The sequence below is a fragment of the Oncorhynchus kisutch genome, linkage group LG30 (assembly GCF_002021735.2).
Source record: "Oncorhynchus kisutch isolate 150728-3 linkage group LG30, Okis_V2, whole genome shotgun sequence".
Lineage (NCBI taxonomy): Eukaryota > Metazoa > Chordata > Actinopteri > Salmoniformes > Salmonidae > Oncorhynchus > Oncorhynchus kisutch.
In genome coordinates, this window is record NC_034203.2 from 9454078 (window position 1) to 9474209 (window position 20132).

The 20132-nt window shown below is 43.0% G+C and overlaps 1 protein-coding gene across 1 annotated transcript; it reads right to left on the minus strand.

Moving 5' to 3' along the window:
• Nucleotides 1–320: 320 nt before the first annotated feature.
• Nucleotides 321–2091, minus strand: LOC109875077 (transcription factor HES-1). The gene is made up of 4 exons (XM_020467237.1): nt 1775–2091; nt 1594–1689; nt 1368–1455; nt 321–1151 (listed from the first exon to the last, which is right to left on the minus strand). The coding sequence occupies exons 1-4, from the start codon at nt 1880–1882 to the stop codon at nt 649–651; spliced, it is 795 nt and encodes a 264-aa protein (XP_020322826.1). The 5' UTR covers nt 1883–2091; the 3' UTR covers nt 321–648.
• Nucleotides 2092–20132: the final 18041 nt, after the last annotated feature.

Genomic DNA, 20132 nt, shown 5'->3' on the forward strand with positions numbered 1-20132 from the left:
TTGGGCAAAAGATCAGAATTGGGCTGCTTGTGTAAATGTAAAGTTAAAGCACTAGAACATGTCAATGGGTTTGGTGTAGCCTGTATGGCTTGAATCTTAAATCAGAGTTAGAATTCCTGCATCGATCAATGATAGCTCAGAGGTGATGTTGGATGGGAAGGTAGATGTTCAGATATGGAAGTACCTGAGGAGTTTGCTTGACAGTAGTTGGGAGCTTTCCTGTGCTCGATGCATAGCTCGAGATACGAATCTCATTATGTGGTTTAAATAAGCCTTGATAGGGTCATCAATCACAGCACATCACTAGGGCAAGGATAGACAATTATTTATTTTTAATGTAAGTAAGATATGACCAGTTGGAGGTGTTAAACATTTCAATTTCATTTAAAGAATATATTGATTTTCCATTTAGCATCACAACAATAACACATATTCATGACATCACTGACCTACAAATAGAAAAATAATAATAATGGAACGGTGAACTGTATCCTCCATCAAAGAATAACATGTGCGTAAACATCACTTTTGAGTCTTGCTTTGAACAGCCTATACGAAAATATTTTTAAAAAGTCATATCTGACGGAATACTTCCCGTAAAAAAAAATGCGTCATCGTGCGTAAAAGTCCTTAATGCACGCAGTGACCCTACCATGGTCTCCACACCGAGTCTGCGGTGACGGGAGGCGCAACAAGTGACACAGGCACCGCAAGTGCTGGATTGCCATGTATCGCGTTTGGCGCACTCGTATGCGTAAGAGCCACGCTTGGAATCAGAATAGCGAATTGTCCATCTGTCGTCCCCGGCACAATCTGAAGTCCACTGTATAATTTTGCCATTTCTGATGTGAGGTTGATAGGCGAGCCACTTTTGCAAGGCATTATTCCATTTAACTGAGGAGATGCATTTGGGATTTGCGCAATGGCTTGGGCAAGCAATGGATGCGGAGGGTAGGTGGGGATCTGGCATTGAGTTGAGAAGTTTACGGTGTTTATCTGTGACACACAGCCGGCTAAGTGGCTGAGAAGTCGAGACCTGATCTCCGTGTTCACCCCTCCACACGTGGACAGAAAACGGGTGACTTCACTCATGCATTCGCTGAATCCCGCTCTGTACTTGCCAAAGACTGATGGATCCCTGCTTATAGCTGCTGTAAAGTCAAAAACATATATTTGAGGATATATTGTTCAGAAAATCATTACAATCGAATTATATAATACTAAGTAGGTCTATCAATAGCTTTGGTAAACTTGGGTAAATATACGACCGTGGGAACTGCGGTGCGTGCCAAATGGGCACAGCCAGATTATATTTATGCAAGTCTAGAATGACTGTAATCAATTAGAGATAAATAAAAAAAACCTACCAGTCATTTGGAGACGCTGCATATTCCTAAGGTGCTTCACAGTCATCTCAAGGATGTCCGCCTTCTCGAGCTTCGAATGTCTCGAGCTCTAAATAGACATCAAGAAGAAAATGACACATGATTAATAATCTATTTGAGTTTCTTTCCAGTCCATAACGATATAAGCATATGTCGTTGACATAAATGTCTACATGGAATATGGTAATTGCCATATAAAAAAACGTACATCTTTTTTTAGTGCATCCAAGATGAGGGTCTTTAGCTGACCAAGGCTGTCATTGATTCGCGCACGTCTTCTCTTCTCCATAATTGGCTTTGAGGACTTAAAACACAAAACATGTTAATAATGAAAAACAAAACAATTGACATATAAAAAGCAATAGTTTTCTTTCGGTGTATTTTTGTACCTTTCTGTGCTCTGAGGTAGTCCTTGGTTTATCCGGAGTTCCACTGACCCTCGACGGAGTGGCTGCGACAGAGGATGGGGATGTTTTCTCCAAAATATCAGCTGGCATCTTCAAGTTTTAATATCCCACAATCGTCCAGCCAATTTAAGCAAATCCTTTTTAATGTCCCACTATTGAGAAAGTCCAGCCTATTGAGTAATATTCAAACACCGGTTATGCACTTTTTCTGACCAACGCAGTTCGTTCTAGGCGTTTATTATAATGCGGCTATAGCTGAGGTAAAGTCCTATCAGTGCGGTGTTGATAACAAGTCAACACTGTTACTTTCACCCCCGGTCGTATTTATAGAGAAGGCTGCACGCGAACGGCTCGTGTGAAATGTCCCAAAGTTTTATTTCCACTGCAACTTTCTACCAATGAGCGCGCGGGACACGTTGCCAGGGATGAGGTTGGCTCGTGTAAGGAGGCCTTGCATTGGCTATCTGGTGTCTTGTGTGTGAGACAGTGGTCCACAGCACACTACTGCACTGACCTACCAAGCAAAAAGGCAGTAACTGCTCATTTGGTCGAAAATTAGTAAATGTAATTTTTGCTTACATGAAATGCATGCTTAATCATGTGGACAAGTATCCTGCCTCTATTGTATTGTGTTCTGGAGAACATTTGGGTTATGCTAGCAGTAATTGCATAAAGTTACTGTGAAACTAAGGTAAATCAAATAATTTTATGCTATGAGCAGTTACTGCCTTTTTGCTTGGTAGGGCAGTGCAGATGTAGGATCTTAATTTGAGCCAGTGTGCTACAGCAGGAAAAGGATCTTGCAGCAGCAGGAAATGTGAATTATTATGTGGATTATAATTAATGGATTTTTTTTCGGTAGGGTTTGTTACATTTTTCTTTATAGCAAATCAAGTCTAACATTTTAGAGTGGAAATTGCAAACTTCAGAAGACTTTTACAAATGAAAATACACTATGTCTGCTCTGCAGGATAATTCTCAGCAACAAAAAAGTGATCAGATTAAGATCCTACATCTCTATATTTGATCAACAAATACAACAGGTTACATTTTATAAAATGTGTTGCTGAAATATGAAGGTTTTAGTTATTAGTAACAGTCAATTAAAGTTAAATAAATACCTGAATTGGACTCCAATTTAAGCCCAGGTTAATTGATCCAAAAGTGAGTAGTTCATAATGAAATAGAAACAGTTTGTTTTAATGTTCAAAACACTCTCTGTTTATTTTAGTATGTTAAACATTAAATAGCATATTTAAAGTACACCAAATAAATACGTTTTTTTTTTAGGTCATCGTGTCTGTAAAGACAATATTCTGTAAACTACCATCACATGTATGTGACTGACAACTGATGTTGTACTCAATGACCTTCACATCTCGGTCTTAGCATGCAGATGGCATGAACTGTCACCATAGAGGAGAAGATTACCAGGTTGCTCTCACTCTCACTTTCTTGACAGACTTCAGGCGCCCTAAACGTCTCCTTTCTAAAGCTCCTAATACCTTTCAGCTCAAATGACCCCGAGGCTAGGTCAGGGTCTGTATGGTCCCATATCGCGGAAGAAACTTGTCATCTGTATCCTCAAATTCTTTCTTAACAATATGAACATAAATAAACGCACCAAAGACTGACCTCAAAAAAACACATAAGAAATTGTGGACACGAAAATGAGCCAATAGTCGTCATGGATTTTCTATTCATGTCCAATGTTTTACACCAGTGTGTAAAATTACCACGGTTGTACGTTTTTCACGAAACAGGATTCGACGCTGAAAAGAGGATTCTCACAGGGGCCTTTCTCTGTGAGTATCTTCTAAAGCAGTGTTCTCCAACACTGTTCCTGGAGCGCTACCCTCCACTAGGTTTTCACTCCAACCCCAGTTATAACTAACCTGACGCAGCTGATAAACCATCTCCTTATTAGAATCAGGTGCACTAGATTAGGGTTGGAATGAAAAAACCTACAGGACGTTACCTCTCCAGGAACAGCATTGGAGCGCCCTTTCTAAAGGCTACATCGTTTACTGTGAAGATTTAGGTGTCCAGAGGGGATCCTGTTTATTTTCATTAATACAATTCTTCTTCCTTTCACAAACAAGGGTTCTGGGACAAGACAACAGGGAGAGGGAGGATGCAGGGTAGAAGGGGAGGAGGCGATGTGTTGCCCCTAATCAGCTCCATGCTCAATAAGCCTGCTGGTCCGACTGGAGACGTGCCTTTATTGTGCACCGTGATCTATAACGGTGCTTTATGGCACACTCCAGATCAGTATCAGTGTGGGAAACACAGAGGAGAGAGAGGAACAGAGGCTCAGGTCGCCATTTGAGGGGGTTTGAAAGCTATTGAGGGAAAACAGTGTCTGATAACAACCCATAACAGAAGGGCGGTTGAGTTGGACCGGCACAGATTAGGATAACCTTGGACCTTGTGGAAATATTTAAAGAAAGTATATTGCTACTTGACCGCATTCCCCCGAACCAGTATGGCGCTTTGTTCACGTCAATGACTGGCGATGAAGATTGACATGTTGTGTCCGTAACGTTACATTTAAACAAAGACAGCACCCTGGGTTGTTTGCTTATAGCCACTTGCCAGTATTTTTGACACTAACCTCCACGTTCATCTGGTTTGAGACGGACCGCCCTACATATTCTCCCCACTGCTATCATGCCAAGGCAAATCGACTGTGGAATGGCCATCTCAATCACCAAATCCCGGGACTCGTCCCTTTTTAACTGGGCTGTGTGACACAGAGAGCGAGGCCAGCCAGATGGGGACAGAGGGATCACTTAAACATCTCACCAGGGCCTCCGCTTGTTCTCCCCACCTCTTCCCTTTGAGAACCTCTTAAAGAGGGGGGGGCCTCCTATAGCAACTCCTGGCTATTGCCCGCCCGCCTTTTGTCCCCCTCCCCAGCAGAAGTTTCTGCTCCAGAAGCCTTAGACAAGGCCTCCATTAATTGCGGGCCTGTGTGGAATACACGGGGGACAATGGGCCCAACAGAGTGTCCGGCCCTCAGACAAGGCTGGAAACAAATGGTACAGGGAGTCCGGCAGAATAGAATCGTCCTGGCTGATGTCACTGAATACATTTACCTACCTCAGAGCCCATTCAGCACCACGCTTTGTTTTATTTGGACAAAAAAAAGGGGGAGGTATCAATAGCGGGAATGGGAGGGGGGGAGAGGCTTGATGATGGGAAATCACTGGTCTCCATGGTCACCATCCGTCCCAAAAATATGGTAGAATTGATTGGAGGCGGGGATGAAAAGGAGAGGCTATAAGATTAAAGCTCCAGAAGATAAGAAAAGCGATTGAAAACAAAGGTTGTGTTTTCCAGTTTCTTTAACTCTGTGGGATTTCTTTCCAACCCTCTATGATAATCAGATGCGAAGAGATCAATCCTAATGAAACAGGGTTGGTTCAGTTAGCAAGACATGCTCACATGGTGAGTAACCTTGCCTGAAACCTGAGGACTTGCGTTAGCTCCTAGAGCAATGTCTAGGCTTTAGCTCAAAGGGCTAACAGTCTTGTGGCATAATGAAAGAAGCAACAGGCATTTTGCAATTCCTCGGACCACAACAAGCCACCATTTGTCACCTTCCTTTAGCCTTATAGCGATGCTCCAGAACATTTGTATAATTTCAGCCAGTAGTTTTGAAAGTGGTGCTCATGAGCCAAAACTGGTCCCTGTTTTGTGTGTACTATGTCATCCAGTTGTATACTACGTCATCCATTTCGTACGATATGTTACGAATTCAATTCATACAATATGTTATGAATATTTTGTGCTTAAGATCCCGGATTGCCTCTTTTACATCTTAAAAAGCCAGCATTTAGAGAACTTCAACTTGGAGGAAAGGCAATGAGACTTCAGTCTTATTTAACTTTAGGTCCTTCCTTTCAAAGGAAATTGAGCAGGCATGTGCACAGATAGGGTACTTCCCAACCTCCTTCCCCTTTGCCAAGTGCCCTTTTGGGTAGTGGTTTAACTTGTCATTTTTGTATACAGTTTTTGTTGTTGTTGTTCTGAACCAACTGCCCCCAAGTTGTAGTGACGTCGTCAAGTTCACCACCCCCACCCTCTTCATTGATCTGTACTATACAGAGCTCCCGTCCACCTGATTGTGCCTTTTTCCAATCTGCCCTGTACGGAGATTGAGCGCCCGGTATCCAAACATGCACTGCTTGTGATGTGGGTCAACTGTCAAGTGTGTGTAGCAAGCTACCTCGTTTTTTATTTTATTTATTTATGTTATTAACCTTTATTTAACTAGGCAAGTCAGTTAAGAACAAATTCTTATTTACAGCTGCCCTACCCTGACCAAACCCTCCCCTAACCCAGACCACGCTGGACCAATTGCGCGCCGCCCTATAGGACTCCCGATCACGACCAGTTGTGATACAGCCCGTGATCGAACCTGGGATCAATCCAGGGTCCGTAGTGATGACTCTAGCCCTGAGATGTAGTGCCTTAGACTGCTGCGCCACTCGGGAGCCTGTTAAACCAGTTAAACTCTTAGTGGTTGTTTTGGACACGGTACAGGGTCTGGCGAGTTTTGGGCGGTAACCCCCCAAAAATGTTTTTTGTTAAAAAAATAGAAAGTCACGTATAATTTGAAAGCTACAGCCCTTGTCTTTTTGTAAATAGAACTCAACTCTTACTGCTGGCAATGTCATAAGATCCTCCCCCCCCCCCACCACCGATAAACTCAATAACTCGAAAAACCTGATTGATAGGGTCAGTTCAAGATGTCAGGCTTGAAAATCTGATCAGCCATTTTGGCAAAGTGAGTCACTACCCAAACAAGAAGGAACTGGTTTCAAGTGGCCAAGAGACGTCTCCTATTGCTATCTATCTACTGGGAATCAGACAGGGGATATCTTAACATTAATGGATGGGTTGAGACTTCAACAATCTTTTCATGTATAATTCCTGTAAGACAAAAAAATGCATGTTAGATAAAAGCACTGCACTTTTAAAATGGCTGTGTTACTATGTGAACATGTTTAAAGTGACACCAAGTAAAATATCAGATTTTTTAAATGTACTTCAACATTTTGGGACTTTAATTGGTGTCATAATTTATGTCAAACCTAAACTTAAAATCTCTTATTCCCCAACATTCCCCTCTTACCCCCCTGTTCTACATAGTCATTGAACACTGGTCACTTTAATAATGTTTCCATACTGTTTTACCCACTTAATATGTATATACTGTATTCTAGTCAAGGCTCATCCTATATAACTACTGCTTTACACACCTTTTCTATTCATTTACTGTCCATACTGTGTATTTCACACCATTATACAGTATACATATACACACTAAGTGTACAAAATGTTAAGAACATACACTACCGTTCAAAAGTTTGAGGTCAATTAGAAATGTTCTTGTTTTTGAAAGAAAAGCTACTTTTTTGTCCATTAAAATAACATGAAATTGATCAGAAATACAGTGTAGACATTGTTAATGTTGTAAATGACTAGTGTAGCTGGAAAAGGCTGATTTTTTATGGAATATCCACATAGGCGTACCTAGGTCTGTTATCAGCAACCATCACTCCTGTGTTCCATTAGAAAACCCTTTTGCAATTATGTTAGCACAGCTGAAAACTGTTGTCCTTATTAAAGAAGCAATAAAACTGGCCTTCTTTCGACTAGTTGAGTATCTGGAGCATCAGCATTTTTGGGGTTCGAATACAGGCTCAAATGGCCAGAAACAATGACCTTTCTTCTGAAACTCGTCAGTCTATTCTTGTTCTGAGAAATGAAGGCTATTCCATACAAGAAATTGCCAAGAAACTGAAAATCTCGTACAACGCTGTGTACTACTCCCTTCACAGAACAGCGCAAACTGTCTCTAACCAGAATAGACAGAGCAGTGGGAGGCCCCGGTGCACAACTGAGCAAGAGGGCAAGTACATTAAAGTCTCTAGTTTGAGAAACAGACGTCTCACAAGTCCTCAAATGGCAGCTTTATTAAATAGTATCCGCAAAACAACACTCTCAATGTCAACAGTGAAGAGGCGACTCCAGGATGCTGGCAGAGCTCCTCTGTCCAGGGTCTGTGTTCTTATGCCCATCTTTTATTTTTAATTGGCCAGTCTGAGATATGTTTTTTCTTTGCAACTCTGCCTAGAAGGCCAGCATCCCGGAAATGTGCTTTTCTTTCAAAACAAAATGTACTTTTCTTACAGTAGTGTGTGTGTGTGTATATATAAATAAATCAAGGAAGATAAGCTTTGGCTTAGCCCCAGAGATATAGAGGGATTTTCTGGCTGCATGCTACGACACCGACATCTATTTCTTTGTCAAATGGGTACTGGCGTCTGCTATACAGATAAAGGCGTACATTTCTCTCATTTTCAATCCAACAATTTTGTATAAAGATAAGCATTATATTGTTAGATTATAGGAGTGACTCTGGTAGGCCTGAAATATTTTTCCTCACCTCAAGGTCAAATGTCGTAGTTGCATTCATCGGCTTAAAAGGTATATACAGTAACAGTCAAACGTTTGGACACACCTACTCGTTCAAGGGTTTTTCTTTATTTTTACTATTTTCTACGTTGTAGAATAATAAATCAAAACTATGAAATAACATATATGGAATCAAGTACTAATCAAAAAATGGTTAAACAAACCCAATAATATTTTATATTCGAGATTCTTCAAAGTAGCAACCCTTTTCCTTGATGACAGCTTTGCACACACTTAGCATTCTCTCAGCCATTTTCATGAGGTAGTCACCTGGAATACATTTAAATTAATAGGTGTGCCTTGTTAAAAGTGAATTCGTGGAATTTCTTTCCTTCTTCATGCGTTTGAGCCAATCAGTTGTGTTGTGACAAGGTAGGGGTGCTATACAGAAGATAGCCCTATTTGGTAAAAGACAGAGTCCCATATAATGTCAAGAACAGCTCAAATAAGCAAAGAGAAACTACAGTTCATCATTACTTTAAGACACGAAGGTCAGTCAATCTGGAAAATTTCAAGAACTTTGGAAGTTTCTTCAAGTGCCGTCGCAAAAATCATCAAGCGCTATGATGAAACTGGCTCTCATGAGGACCGCCACAGGAAAGGAAGACTCAGAGTTACCTCTGCTGCAGAGGATAAGTTCATTAGAGTTACCAGCCTCATATTGCAGCCCAAATAAATGTAACAGACACATCTCAACATCAACTGTTCAGAGGAGACTGCATGAATCAGGCCTTCATGGTCGAATTGCTGCAAAGAAACCACTACTAAAGCACACCAATAATAATAAGAGACTTGCTTTGGCCAAGAAACACGAGCAATGGACATTAGACCGGTGATAATCTATTATTTGGTCTGATGAGTCCAAATTTGAGATTTTTGGTTCCAAACGCTGTGTCTTTTTGAGACGCAGAGTAGGTGAACGGATGATCTCCGCATGTGTGGTTCCCACCGTGAAGCATGGAAGAGGTGTGATGGTTCTTTGCTGGTGACACTGTCAGTGATATTTTTTAGAATTCAAGGCACACTTAACCAGCATGGCTACCACAGCATTCTGGATGGTGGTACTATCATTTGTTTGTCAACAGGACAATGACTCAACACACCTCTAGGCTGTGTAAGGGCTATTTGACCTAGAAGGATGGTGATGAAGTGCTGCATCAGATGACCTGGCCTCCACAATCACCTGACCTCAACCCAATTGCGATGGTTTGGGACGAGTTGGACCGCAGAGTGAAGGAAAAGCAGCCAGTGCTCAGCATATGTGGGAACTCCTTCAAGCATTCCAGTTAAAGCTGATTGAGAGTATGCCAAGAGTGTGCATAGCTGTCATCAAGGCAATGGGTGGTTACTTTGAAGAATCTAAAATCTAAATTACATTTTGATTTGTTTAACACTTTTTTGCTTATTACATGATTCCATGTTTTATTTCATAGTTTTGATGTCTTCACTATTATTCTACAATGTAGAAAATAGTAAAAATAAAGAAAAACCCTTGAATGAGTAGGTGTGTCTAAACGTTTGACTGGTACTGTATATCTGCCAAACACCAGTGGGTCTACAGGTAGCCTAGCGGTTAAAGAGTGTTGTGCCAGTAACCTAAAGGTCATTGGTTTGAATCCCCGAGTCAGAAAAGTGGAAAAATCTGCTGTTCTGCCCGTGAGCAAGGCAGTTAACCTTTTATTAACGTTGTGTATCATCCTAAAACAGTCAAACGGAATATATCATGCTAAAGCAGTCAACCGTAATATATCATACTAAACGATCAAGACGTAGGATACTCTACAAGTCGTGTTATATTGTACGACCCCTATCACCCTGATAGACCAATGTAATTTAACCTAACGTAAAGGAACATGCCAAACATATCAATGATCAGCTCATAGCCTACCCTCTTTTGCCTCTTTTTTTTAGGAAGCGCTGTAACTAGCTTGCTTACAATTTGTGATGAGTGACTTGTTTGGAGTAATAAATAGGCTTATGCTAAAAAATGTAAACATCTTGAGCACCTGCCTCTGAAAGGTCTGTGCACGGCCCTGGAATAGAGGTCCTCCTCCCCTCATCAAATTGATTTTTTTTTAAACCCAGACAGGAAAGTGTTTCTCGAACCACATTCAACTGTGGCGACTCCTTAAAGCGCTAGTTAACATGTAGATTATATGCATTTCGCTGCATTGTCAACGTTTCTAAGTGTATTTACATGCTAATATGTTCAGGAATACCACAGTCCTGAAAGGTGTTGGGGGAGGTTCTGGTTAACTCTGATGTCTTTATCTCTATGGAATTTGATTTCTTTGTGCGTCATTGCTCAAACGCATTCCTGCAGAGCAATGGTTATTATGTGAACTGATTCGTAACGCATAAACAACTTTCGAATGTTTAAAACTGGTTATTTGGAATTTGTTTTCGGCGATATGGTTGTTATTCAGCTACACCACAAGCCAAATGTCACATGTACCACACTGTTGGAATGGAAGCTTCTGTTGAGTCTGTTGATTGCAGTACCCAGCCAGTACCAAGTCACTGCAAGGCCACATCCAAGTCCATATCCATGAGTGTGTCTGCTGAGGGATTTATTATTGCGAAGATGGCCATTCTTACCAGTGACGATGACTCACAAGACCCCTATTTCAGCCACTTACCCTGTGAAAGCGGCTGCTGGGGTTGCCCTTTCAGCACTCGAGGACCTCTACCCGAGCCCCCTTCACATGGGAGATCATCCTCACTTGGGAAAAAGTCTCTGCTCTTTTGGGGGAGCTGTCCTGAAGGATGCCCTTGTCCTCAGGCCTCCCTTCCTTCTTCACCTGCTGGCTTAGTGTCTAATCACTTATGCACATAATCCCTGGTTAGTGCATGCGAGCCACTAGGCCTGGGCTCTGGCCCCCGGCCTCCCGTTCTCACATGCTTGCTGGGTGGCTCCACGGTGGCCATGGCAACTCTCATCTTCTCATGACAGTTAGGCCTCAGGCATGGGTCTAAATCCACTCTGGTCCCCAAGCGTTGTTTTCTGTCAGCTTTCTGTCTCTTTCTGTCAACCCCCCATCTATTTGTCTGTTGCTATTTCTGACTCTTTCTTTCTGTAACTCTTTACCCTCTCAGCTTTCCACTGTTCCCATGTTATGCTTAAAGCCTGGGAGAATGGTCACTGGTAAGCGGTTGTGCAAGTTAAACGTGAAAGTTCATTCTGAAATGAAAGTTAAAATGTTGAGAGGAGCCCTAGTCAACATGCCATGTTTGTGTATCTGTTTCAATCCCAAATTAGTGTTGAAAATGAGCAGAATCAACTGACTATCTGTCCCATTAATTTGGGGTTGAAGCATGTACTGTAGCTGAATCTACACAATTGATGGCATGGGATGTGGACTCATCTTCTCACTATAGACCCATTTTTCTGTCTGACAACATCTGACAAACTTTGTTTTTGGAGTGAACGGTCACTTTAAGCCTATGGTACCATGGTCAGTACATTACTGCTTGGTTTAGGTTAGACAAAAAGAAAATACATAATTTTCCCCATGAAAAAAAATGTGATGCAACCAGAAACCGTGGATTGATGGCAGCATTTGCTCAAAACTGAAAGCACGAACCACTGCTTTTAATCAGGGCAAGGCGACCGGAAACATGACCGAAAACAAACAGTGTAGCTATTCCCTCCAAAAGGCAATCAAACAAGCTAAGCGTCAGTATAGAGACAAAGTAGAGTCGCAATTCAACGGCTCAGACACGAGAGGAATATAGCAGGGACTACAAAAAGAAAACCAGCCCCGTCACGGACCCCGATGTCTTGCTCCCAGACAAACTAAACAACTTCTTCACTCGCTTTGAGGACAATACAGTGCCACCGACACAGCCCGCTACAAAAACCTGCGGACTCTCCTTCACCACAGCCGACGTGAGTGAAACTGCCGGCCCAGACGGCATCCCTAGCAGCGTCCTCAGAGCATGCACAGACCAGCTGGCTGGTGTGTTTACGGACATATTCAATCAATCCCTATCCCAGTCTGCTGTTCCCACATGCTTCAAGAGGGCCACCATTGTTCCTGTTCCCAAGAAAGCCAAGGTAACTGAGCTAAACGACTATCGCCCCGTAGCACTCACTTCCATCATCATGAAGTGCTTTGAGAGACTAGTCAAGGATCATATCACCTCCACCCTACCTGACATCGTAGACCCTCTCCAATTTGCTTAGCGCCCCAATAGGTCCACAGACGACGCAATCACACTGCACACTGCCCTAACCCGTCTGGACAAGAGGAATACCTATGTAAGAATGCTGTTTACTGACTACAGCTCAGCATTTAACACCATAGTACCCTACAAACTCATCATTGAGCTCGAGACCCTCGGTCTTGCTCCCACCCTGTGCAACTGGGTCCTGGACTTTCTGACAGGCCGCCCCAATGTGGTAAGGGTAGGAAACAACATCTCCACGCCGCTGATCCTCAACACTGGGGCCCCACAAGGGTGTGTTCTGAGCCCTCTCCTGTACTCCCTGTTCACCCAAGACTGCGTGGCCATGCACGCATCCAACTCAATCATCAAATTTGTAGACGGCACTACAGTGGTAGGCTTGATTACCAACAACAACAAGACAGCCTACAGGGAGGAGGTGAGGGCCCTCAGAGTGTGGGGTCAGGAAAACAACCTCACACTCAATGTCAACAAAACAAAGGAGATTTAACCACCTTTATTTAACCACGTAGACTAGTTGAGAACAAGTTCTCATTTACAACTGCGACCTGGCCAAGATAAAGCATAGCAGTGTGAACAGACAACAACACAGAGTTACACATGGAGTAAACAATAAACAAGTCAATAACACAGTTGGAAAAAAGAGTATATACATTGTGTGCAAAAGGCATGAGGAGGTAGGCGAATAATTACAATTTTGCAGATTAACACTGGAGTGATAAATGAACAGATGGTCATGTGCAGGTAGCGATACTGGTGTGCAAAAGAGCAGAAAAGTAAATAAATAAAAACAGTATGGGGATGAGGTAGGTAAATTGGGTGGGCTATTTACCGATGGACTATGTACAGCTGCAGCAATCGGTTAGCTGCTCAGATAGCAGATGTTTAAGGTTGGTGAGGGAGATAAAAGTCTCCAACTTCAACGATTTTTGCAATTCATTCCAGTCACAGGCAGCAGAGAACTGTAAGGAAAGGCGGCCAAATGAGGTGTTGGCTTTAGGGATGATCAGTGAGATACACCTGCTGGAGCGCGTGCTACGGGTGGGTGTTGCCATCGTGACCAGTGAACTGAGATAAGGCGGAGCTTTACCTAGCATGGACTTGTAGATGACCTGGAGCCAGTGGGTCTGGCGACGAATATGTAGCGAGGGCCAGCCGACTAGAGCATACAGGTCGCAGTGGTGGGTGGTATAAGGTGCTTTAGTAACAAAACGGATGGCACTCTGATAAACTGCATCCAGTTTGCTGAGTAGAGTATTGGAAGCTATTTTGTAGATGACATCGCCGAAGTTGAGGATCGGTAGGATAGTCAGTTTTACTAGGGTAAGTTTGGCGGCGTGAGTGAAGGAGGCTTTGTTGCGGAATAGAAAGCCGACTCTAGATTTGATTTTAGATTGGAGATGTTTGATATGAGTCTGGAAGGAGAGTTTACAGTCTAGCCAGACACCTAGGTACTTATAGATGTCCACATATTCTAGGTCGGAACCATCCAGGGTGGTGATGCTAGTCGGGCGTGCGGGTGCAGGCAGCGAACGGTTGAAAAGCATGCATTTGGTTTTACTAGCGTTTAAGAGCAGTTGGAGGCCATGGAAGGAGTGTTGTATGGCATTGAAGCTCGTTTGGAGGTTAGATAGCACAGTGTCCAAGGAAGGGCCAGAAGTATACAGAATGGTGTCGTCTGCGTAGAGGTGGATCAGGGAATCGCCCGCAGCAAGAGCAACATCATTGATATATACAGAGAAAAGAGTCGGCCCGAGAATTGAACCTTGTGGCTCCCCCATAGAGACTGCCGAGGACCGGACAACATGCCCTCCGATTTGACACACTGAACTCTGTCTGCAAAGTAGTTGGTGAACCAGGCAAGGTAGTCATTAGAGAAACCGAGATGATCGTGGACTTCAGGAAACAGCAGAGGGAGCACCCCCCTATCCACATCGACGGGACAGTAGTGGAGAAGATGGAAAGTTTTAAGTTCCTTGGTGTACACATCACAGACAAACAGAAATGGTCCACCCACACAGAACGCGTGGTGAAGAAGGCGCAACAGATCCTCTTCAACCTCAGGAGGCTGAAGAAATTTGGCTTGTCACCAAAAACACTCAAACTTTTACAGATGCACAATCGAGAGCATCCTATGGGGCTGTATCACTGCCTGGTACGGCAACTGCTCCACCCACAACCGCAAGGCTCTCCAGAGGGTAGTGAGGTCTGCACAACGCATCACCGGGGTAAACTACCTGCCCTCAAAGACACATAGAGCACCTGATGTCACAGGAAGGCCAAAAAGATCATCAAGGAAAACAACCACCCAAGCCACTGCCTGTTCACCCCATTATCATCCAGAAGGCGAGGTCAGTACAGGTGCATCAAAGCTGGGACCGAGAAACTGAAGACAGCTTCAATCTCAAGGCCATCAGACTGTTAAACAACCAACACTAACATTGAGAGGCTGCTGCCAACATACAGACTCAAATCTCTAGCCACTTTAATAATTAAAAATTGAATCACTTTAAACAATGACACTTTATGTAATGTTTACCTACCCTACATTACTAATCTCATATGTATATACTGTAATCTATACCATCTACTGCATCTTGCCTATGCCGTTCGGCCATCGCTCATCCATATATTTATATGTACATACTCTTATTCATTCCTTTACACTTGTGTGTATAAGGTAGTTGTTGTGAAATTGTTAGATTACTTGTTAGATATTACTGCATGGTTGGAACTAGAAGCACAAGCATTTCGCTACACTCACATTAACATCTGCTAACCATGTGTATGTGACCAATAACATTTGATTTGCAACGCTACTTGCAGTATTTGGAACTTGCCATTGGTAATGTCCCATCCCATCTATTTAAAATGTAACAGTTATTTTGCCCATTCTGTGAACGTTTTCAGCATGAGGACAATGATGCCAACTGGTTTAATGCAATGTTTTAGTTACCAAATTAAAACTTGACAATTTTTTTTTTATTGTGAGTCGGAGGTGTAAAATGAGAGTGGAAAACATACTGCAATCATTCACTGTGGCCCCTAAGTGCAGATCAGTTTACCCAAAGGCCAGCTCTAGCCTTAACAATTAGGAGGGGGGAGAATGCTAAAAACCATCAGCCTTATGGGGGGGCAACCTACAGCGCTGTGTGGCCCCACACTAACAAGTGTCAGTGATACCAGCCTGTCCTCCCCCTATGTGAACGCCATGTGAGAGGCGGCCCCATCCCTGCCCTGCCGCCTGAACACAAGGCCCTCCATTGACTTCTAACCTGTCGAGGGACCAGAGGAGACAAAGGGGCCCGGGGCGGGGCCCGTCCCTCCAACAAGGCTGCGAACAAACGCTAACACGGCTGCAACTGTCCACCCCCTGAATCACTGAATTTATTTACCAACCACAGAGCCCATTCAGTCCCACATCCCTCTGATAACAGAAGAAGACAGAGATGGCCATAAAGGATGGTGGAAGGAGCCTTGCTTAGGAGAAAGGAGGGAGGAGAAGAGGCTTTGTGTCCTTCTGCTGGCCTACAGATCGTCACAGGCCTACTACCAGACATGGGCGTCTTTGTGTCTTCCGTACAATGGGGCAAACCGTAAGTGAGCAGCGGGCTAGCCTTGTGGCCCGACTATTAATCATTGTGATGGCCTTATGAGTGTACCCATAACTCCAAGTGAGTTTTTTTACTGTGACTTCTGATCTGCTATCTATGTAAGTAGCTACAGAGTACGGCGCTTTCTGAGTTGTAAGATATCAGTGCATTCTTCACTTCACAATGATGAGGGAGTATTGCATTAATATTTCAGTCATTTAGCAGACGTTCTTATCCAGAGCCACACAGTAAGTGTGTTCATCTTAAGATAGCTAGTTATCCTACTTCTATGGGTGTAAGAAGCCTGACGAGGCTCGTCTAACAGCTCCCTACCAAGATGAAGCCATGCCACACAGTGAGAAGTCAATCACTGAGTGCAAAAGGGCATAATAGGAAGTGGCTTGTATGCATTGGCCTTAAACACCTCCAATGTTTAAACAGTCTTCGAGAGATCGTTAATTGCTGAAAAAGTGCATTGTGCTGCGATGGAACTCCGGCATCGGTCAGTCATCAAACTATAGGCCTGACATTCCACAAGTAAGCCCAAGCCTCAAACTTTGCGAGAACAGTCAGAAATGAAAGCCTGTGTTCGTGTGTGTTCTTTAAGTCTTTATATCCATCTCCATCTGTTACTTTACGGAAGACAAAGGAATGGAGGAAAGACTTACACCAAACCTCTAATGCCACACAAGCGAGGCAACAGTAGCCAGAAACACTGCAAACGCTGCTCTAAAGCAAGAGATCCTCATTCCAATACACCACTGTTGACCAAAAAGATGATATACAAGTGGACACAGACATCAATTCATGACTCCTCCTCATCCCCATCCTCCTCATCATGAATAATCCCCAACTGCCTCTTCTTGCCCTGATCTCTGGGAGATTCCATTCCTTTCACTGGCACCAGGCACCCCTCTCTTCTTATTCAGGGTCCCCCCTTCTAAACTCAAAATCCACCCATTCACTGCTATGGGCCCTGATCTCCACATGAAATGATACCCCTCTTTCTCTTCCACTCTCTGGGCTTTAAAGCGCCCATATGCCAGGCAGCGAGAAGGCTGGGAAAGCCCATAATTGATCAGTAAGATGCGAGTGAAAAACGTGTGACCGGGGTCAGCCCCCCACGAAGCCCAAAGGAGTGTTCTGATATCCAGATTTATTGGGAAATGGAATGGTTGAGTTGTCTTCAGAATTGGACAAGGCATTTATGCAATCCTCTTTACAGAGGAAACACAGGGGATAATATCATTATTATTGTAGCCATTTTGAGCAAATCGCACATTTTTGGTGAGTCGTATCACAATGGAAAAGAAGGGATTAAAAGTAAACAATCGCTACAATTTGCGAAACCAGTTCCATTGAAAATAACATTTGTAAGGTTTCATTAGTTGTTGCTTTTTGTGGTTCTGACTAGCAGTAAGACATTAAACGCATTGCTAAGCAAAATGACATAGTTAGACATTTGTTTCCTTACCTTGAAAGTAGTCTATGGACAAGGAGAGAGAGACTGCCACCAAAAATCAATGAAAGTCAATCTCCCCCATTTATTGTTGCCCAAATCATCTTTGAATCATTTTTTTACCAAGTCGTTGAGCTATACAACACATTTAAGACATGATCTGGGCATGACATTTATAGGTAAGGAAACAAATATCTAACTATGCAATTTTGCTGTACTACCCCTTTAATCCTTCTGGTTCGACTGTTACAGAGAGATCTGTTCAAAGGAACTGTTGACAAATGTTTAGGTCGATATCAACAAGCTTGGATGCATGCTAGACGAAATAGGGGATACATCAGTTGCGAACAACGCACTGTACAAATTGAACATAGAATCTGATATTAAAGTGAGCTGTTACTCTCAGAGAATACAAAATGTGACACCTTTTCAAAACAAGATGAACTCCATTGTTCAGGTTTCACAACAGTCACAGACACTCGTATACTTCCACAGGAAGATTTACTTTCACAAAGCATTTCTCAGAGAAACACCGCAATATATTATTAGTTCATTGGAATGTTATTCAGTCTCAAATACAATAGTACCACCAGCATGATCTGGCCATTTTTAAGCAAAGCTGTTCATTATTTCAATACACAACAAATATATCATCCCCAGATAAGACAGCCTATTCCTAGACCATGGAAAGTGTCGGTTTAGCAAGGTGATCGCAGGTATCACATAACGTCCCCTTCTCCCTGCTCACGAGTCTGTAGCTGCAGTTTTATAACCGCTTATCAGTTATTATGGACGCTTCTAGTCAGTGTTATAACCCATTATAAAGGACGTTATAAAGCGTTATGCGTATGTACGGGTGTTACCAAACTAATCCCTCTGTTTCCCTCAGTAAGGTCCTGTTCACACACGTTCGTTTTTTCGCTCTTGACACTTTGTTGGAGCCGCAATCAAGGGAGGTGAGAAAGTGCTAGTGGACGATTCCATAGTTATTAGCCTTTTGTGAAGCTGAAGAAATCAAGCAGTGACGAGTGCAGGGCAAGCCCTCTCTAACGTCCACTAAGGAAAGGCATCATCTCTGGGCCTATTCACCGTGGCTCAGATAGTAGCAAAAGGGTGGCGATAGGCTGCCTCATACTGGGCACTTGTCAGTAGTCACATTGCTGGGGTTCTTTGTGTGCTTTGGGGGGGGGGGGGGGGGGTATGGGTAAGGACAGACCAGTTATGGTCTAGTTACGGTCAAGAGGTTGATAGGATCACAGGGTGATGGCAAGCTTTTGTCGTGGTTCATCCCTAATAAAACATTTAAAAATGCAACAATACTGTGATTTCGGGCGATTCTTTTTGTTTGTGTGCCCTGGTTGATCCTTTAGCCCTGGATGTGGGGCTAGTCAGTTTGACACCCTGGCGAGGGTAGTCAGTTCATTGGGCAGTGCAGAGGGTCTGCATAGAATGGAAGGTTCTAGACTGGGTACCAGTTACAATCCAGTCAGTTGTCCAGGCAATGGAAGGTTCTAGACTTGGTATTGGTTATAAACCAGTCAGTTGTCTGGAGAATGGACGGTTCTAGACTCGGTACTGTATGTACAGCAGGCACTACAGTATGGCTATTGGCTACATGTGGGTGTGGTGATGTATCACATGATGACAGCGTGGTGGGGGGTGCTGGTGGTAGCGGGTTTGGGGAGGGCCAGTCAGGGTCCTCCTGGGTGACTTCCATGTAGCGCACTCTGGGGGTCTTCCCCTTCCGACAGAACAGCCAGGAGAGGAACGTTGAGCTGAAACGCTCATTAGCAGACTAGAAATGATACATAGACAAGAAAACAGCATAGACCACAGTTGCAGTAGGTACTTTTCAATTGCTGCAGAGCAAGTAGTATTTTTCCTTTTTATTCCTAGTAAGAATGCATGATATACCAGACTAAATATCAGTGTTGGACGATAATCTCTAAAAAAACATGATATCGGTATCAATATCAGTGAATATCGCATCAGGTCAATATTCTTTCATATCCAATATTCAGATGATATTTTATATCCAAAATAATCTGCCGCTTAATCTCAAGGTGTGCTAGTATAAAAATTTGCAGATGTTTCTGAAAAGCAGTTTTTGACATCCGGTATTGTCTACAAGATAGCCTAGCGGTTAGAGTGTTGGGTTAGTAACTGAAAGGTCACTGGTTCGCGTACACAAGGTGAAAAATCTGTCAATCTGCCCCTGAGCAAGGCACTTAACCCTAATTTACTCCAGGAGGGCTGTACTACTATGGCTGACCCTGTGAAACAACACATTTCACTGCACCTATCTGGTCTATGTGAGAATAAAACCATTTTTTATTTTTATTTTGATCATAGAACCTAATAATGGTCATAGGACTGAAACTTTCCATACCGGTGCATCTATATCGATGCATCTGTAATTCCTAGTCATTTTAATGTAAATTGTTCATTCGTAGCAAAGCTAGAACAGTAAGAAAAACAGTGATTTTTGAATGCTTGCTTCAACAATCACTGTAGGCATCTCTTATTTTCCATTCACAGCCTTCTTCGATCATGAAAAGGACCGACAAATTCAGCACAAAATTAACACATTGAATGTAAAGCACCTCAGAAGCCA

Coding starts and splice junctions, on each gene's coding strand:
- LOC109875077 (XM_020467237.1), bottom strand. CDS start 1,882: ATGCCAGCTGATATTTTGGAGAAAACATCCCCATCCTCTGTCGCAGCC. Junction 1,690..1,774: donor CTACCTCAGAGCACAGAAAG/GTACAAAAATAC, acceptor TTGTGTTTTAAG/TCCTCAAAGCCAATTATGGA. Junction 1,456..1,593: donor TGGATGCACTAAAAAAAGAT/GTACGTTTTTTT, acceptor ATGTCTATTTAG/AGCTCGAGACATTCGAAGCT.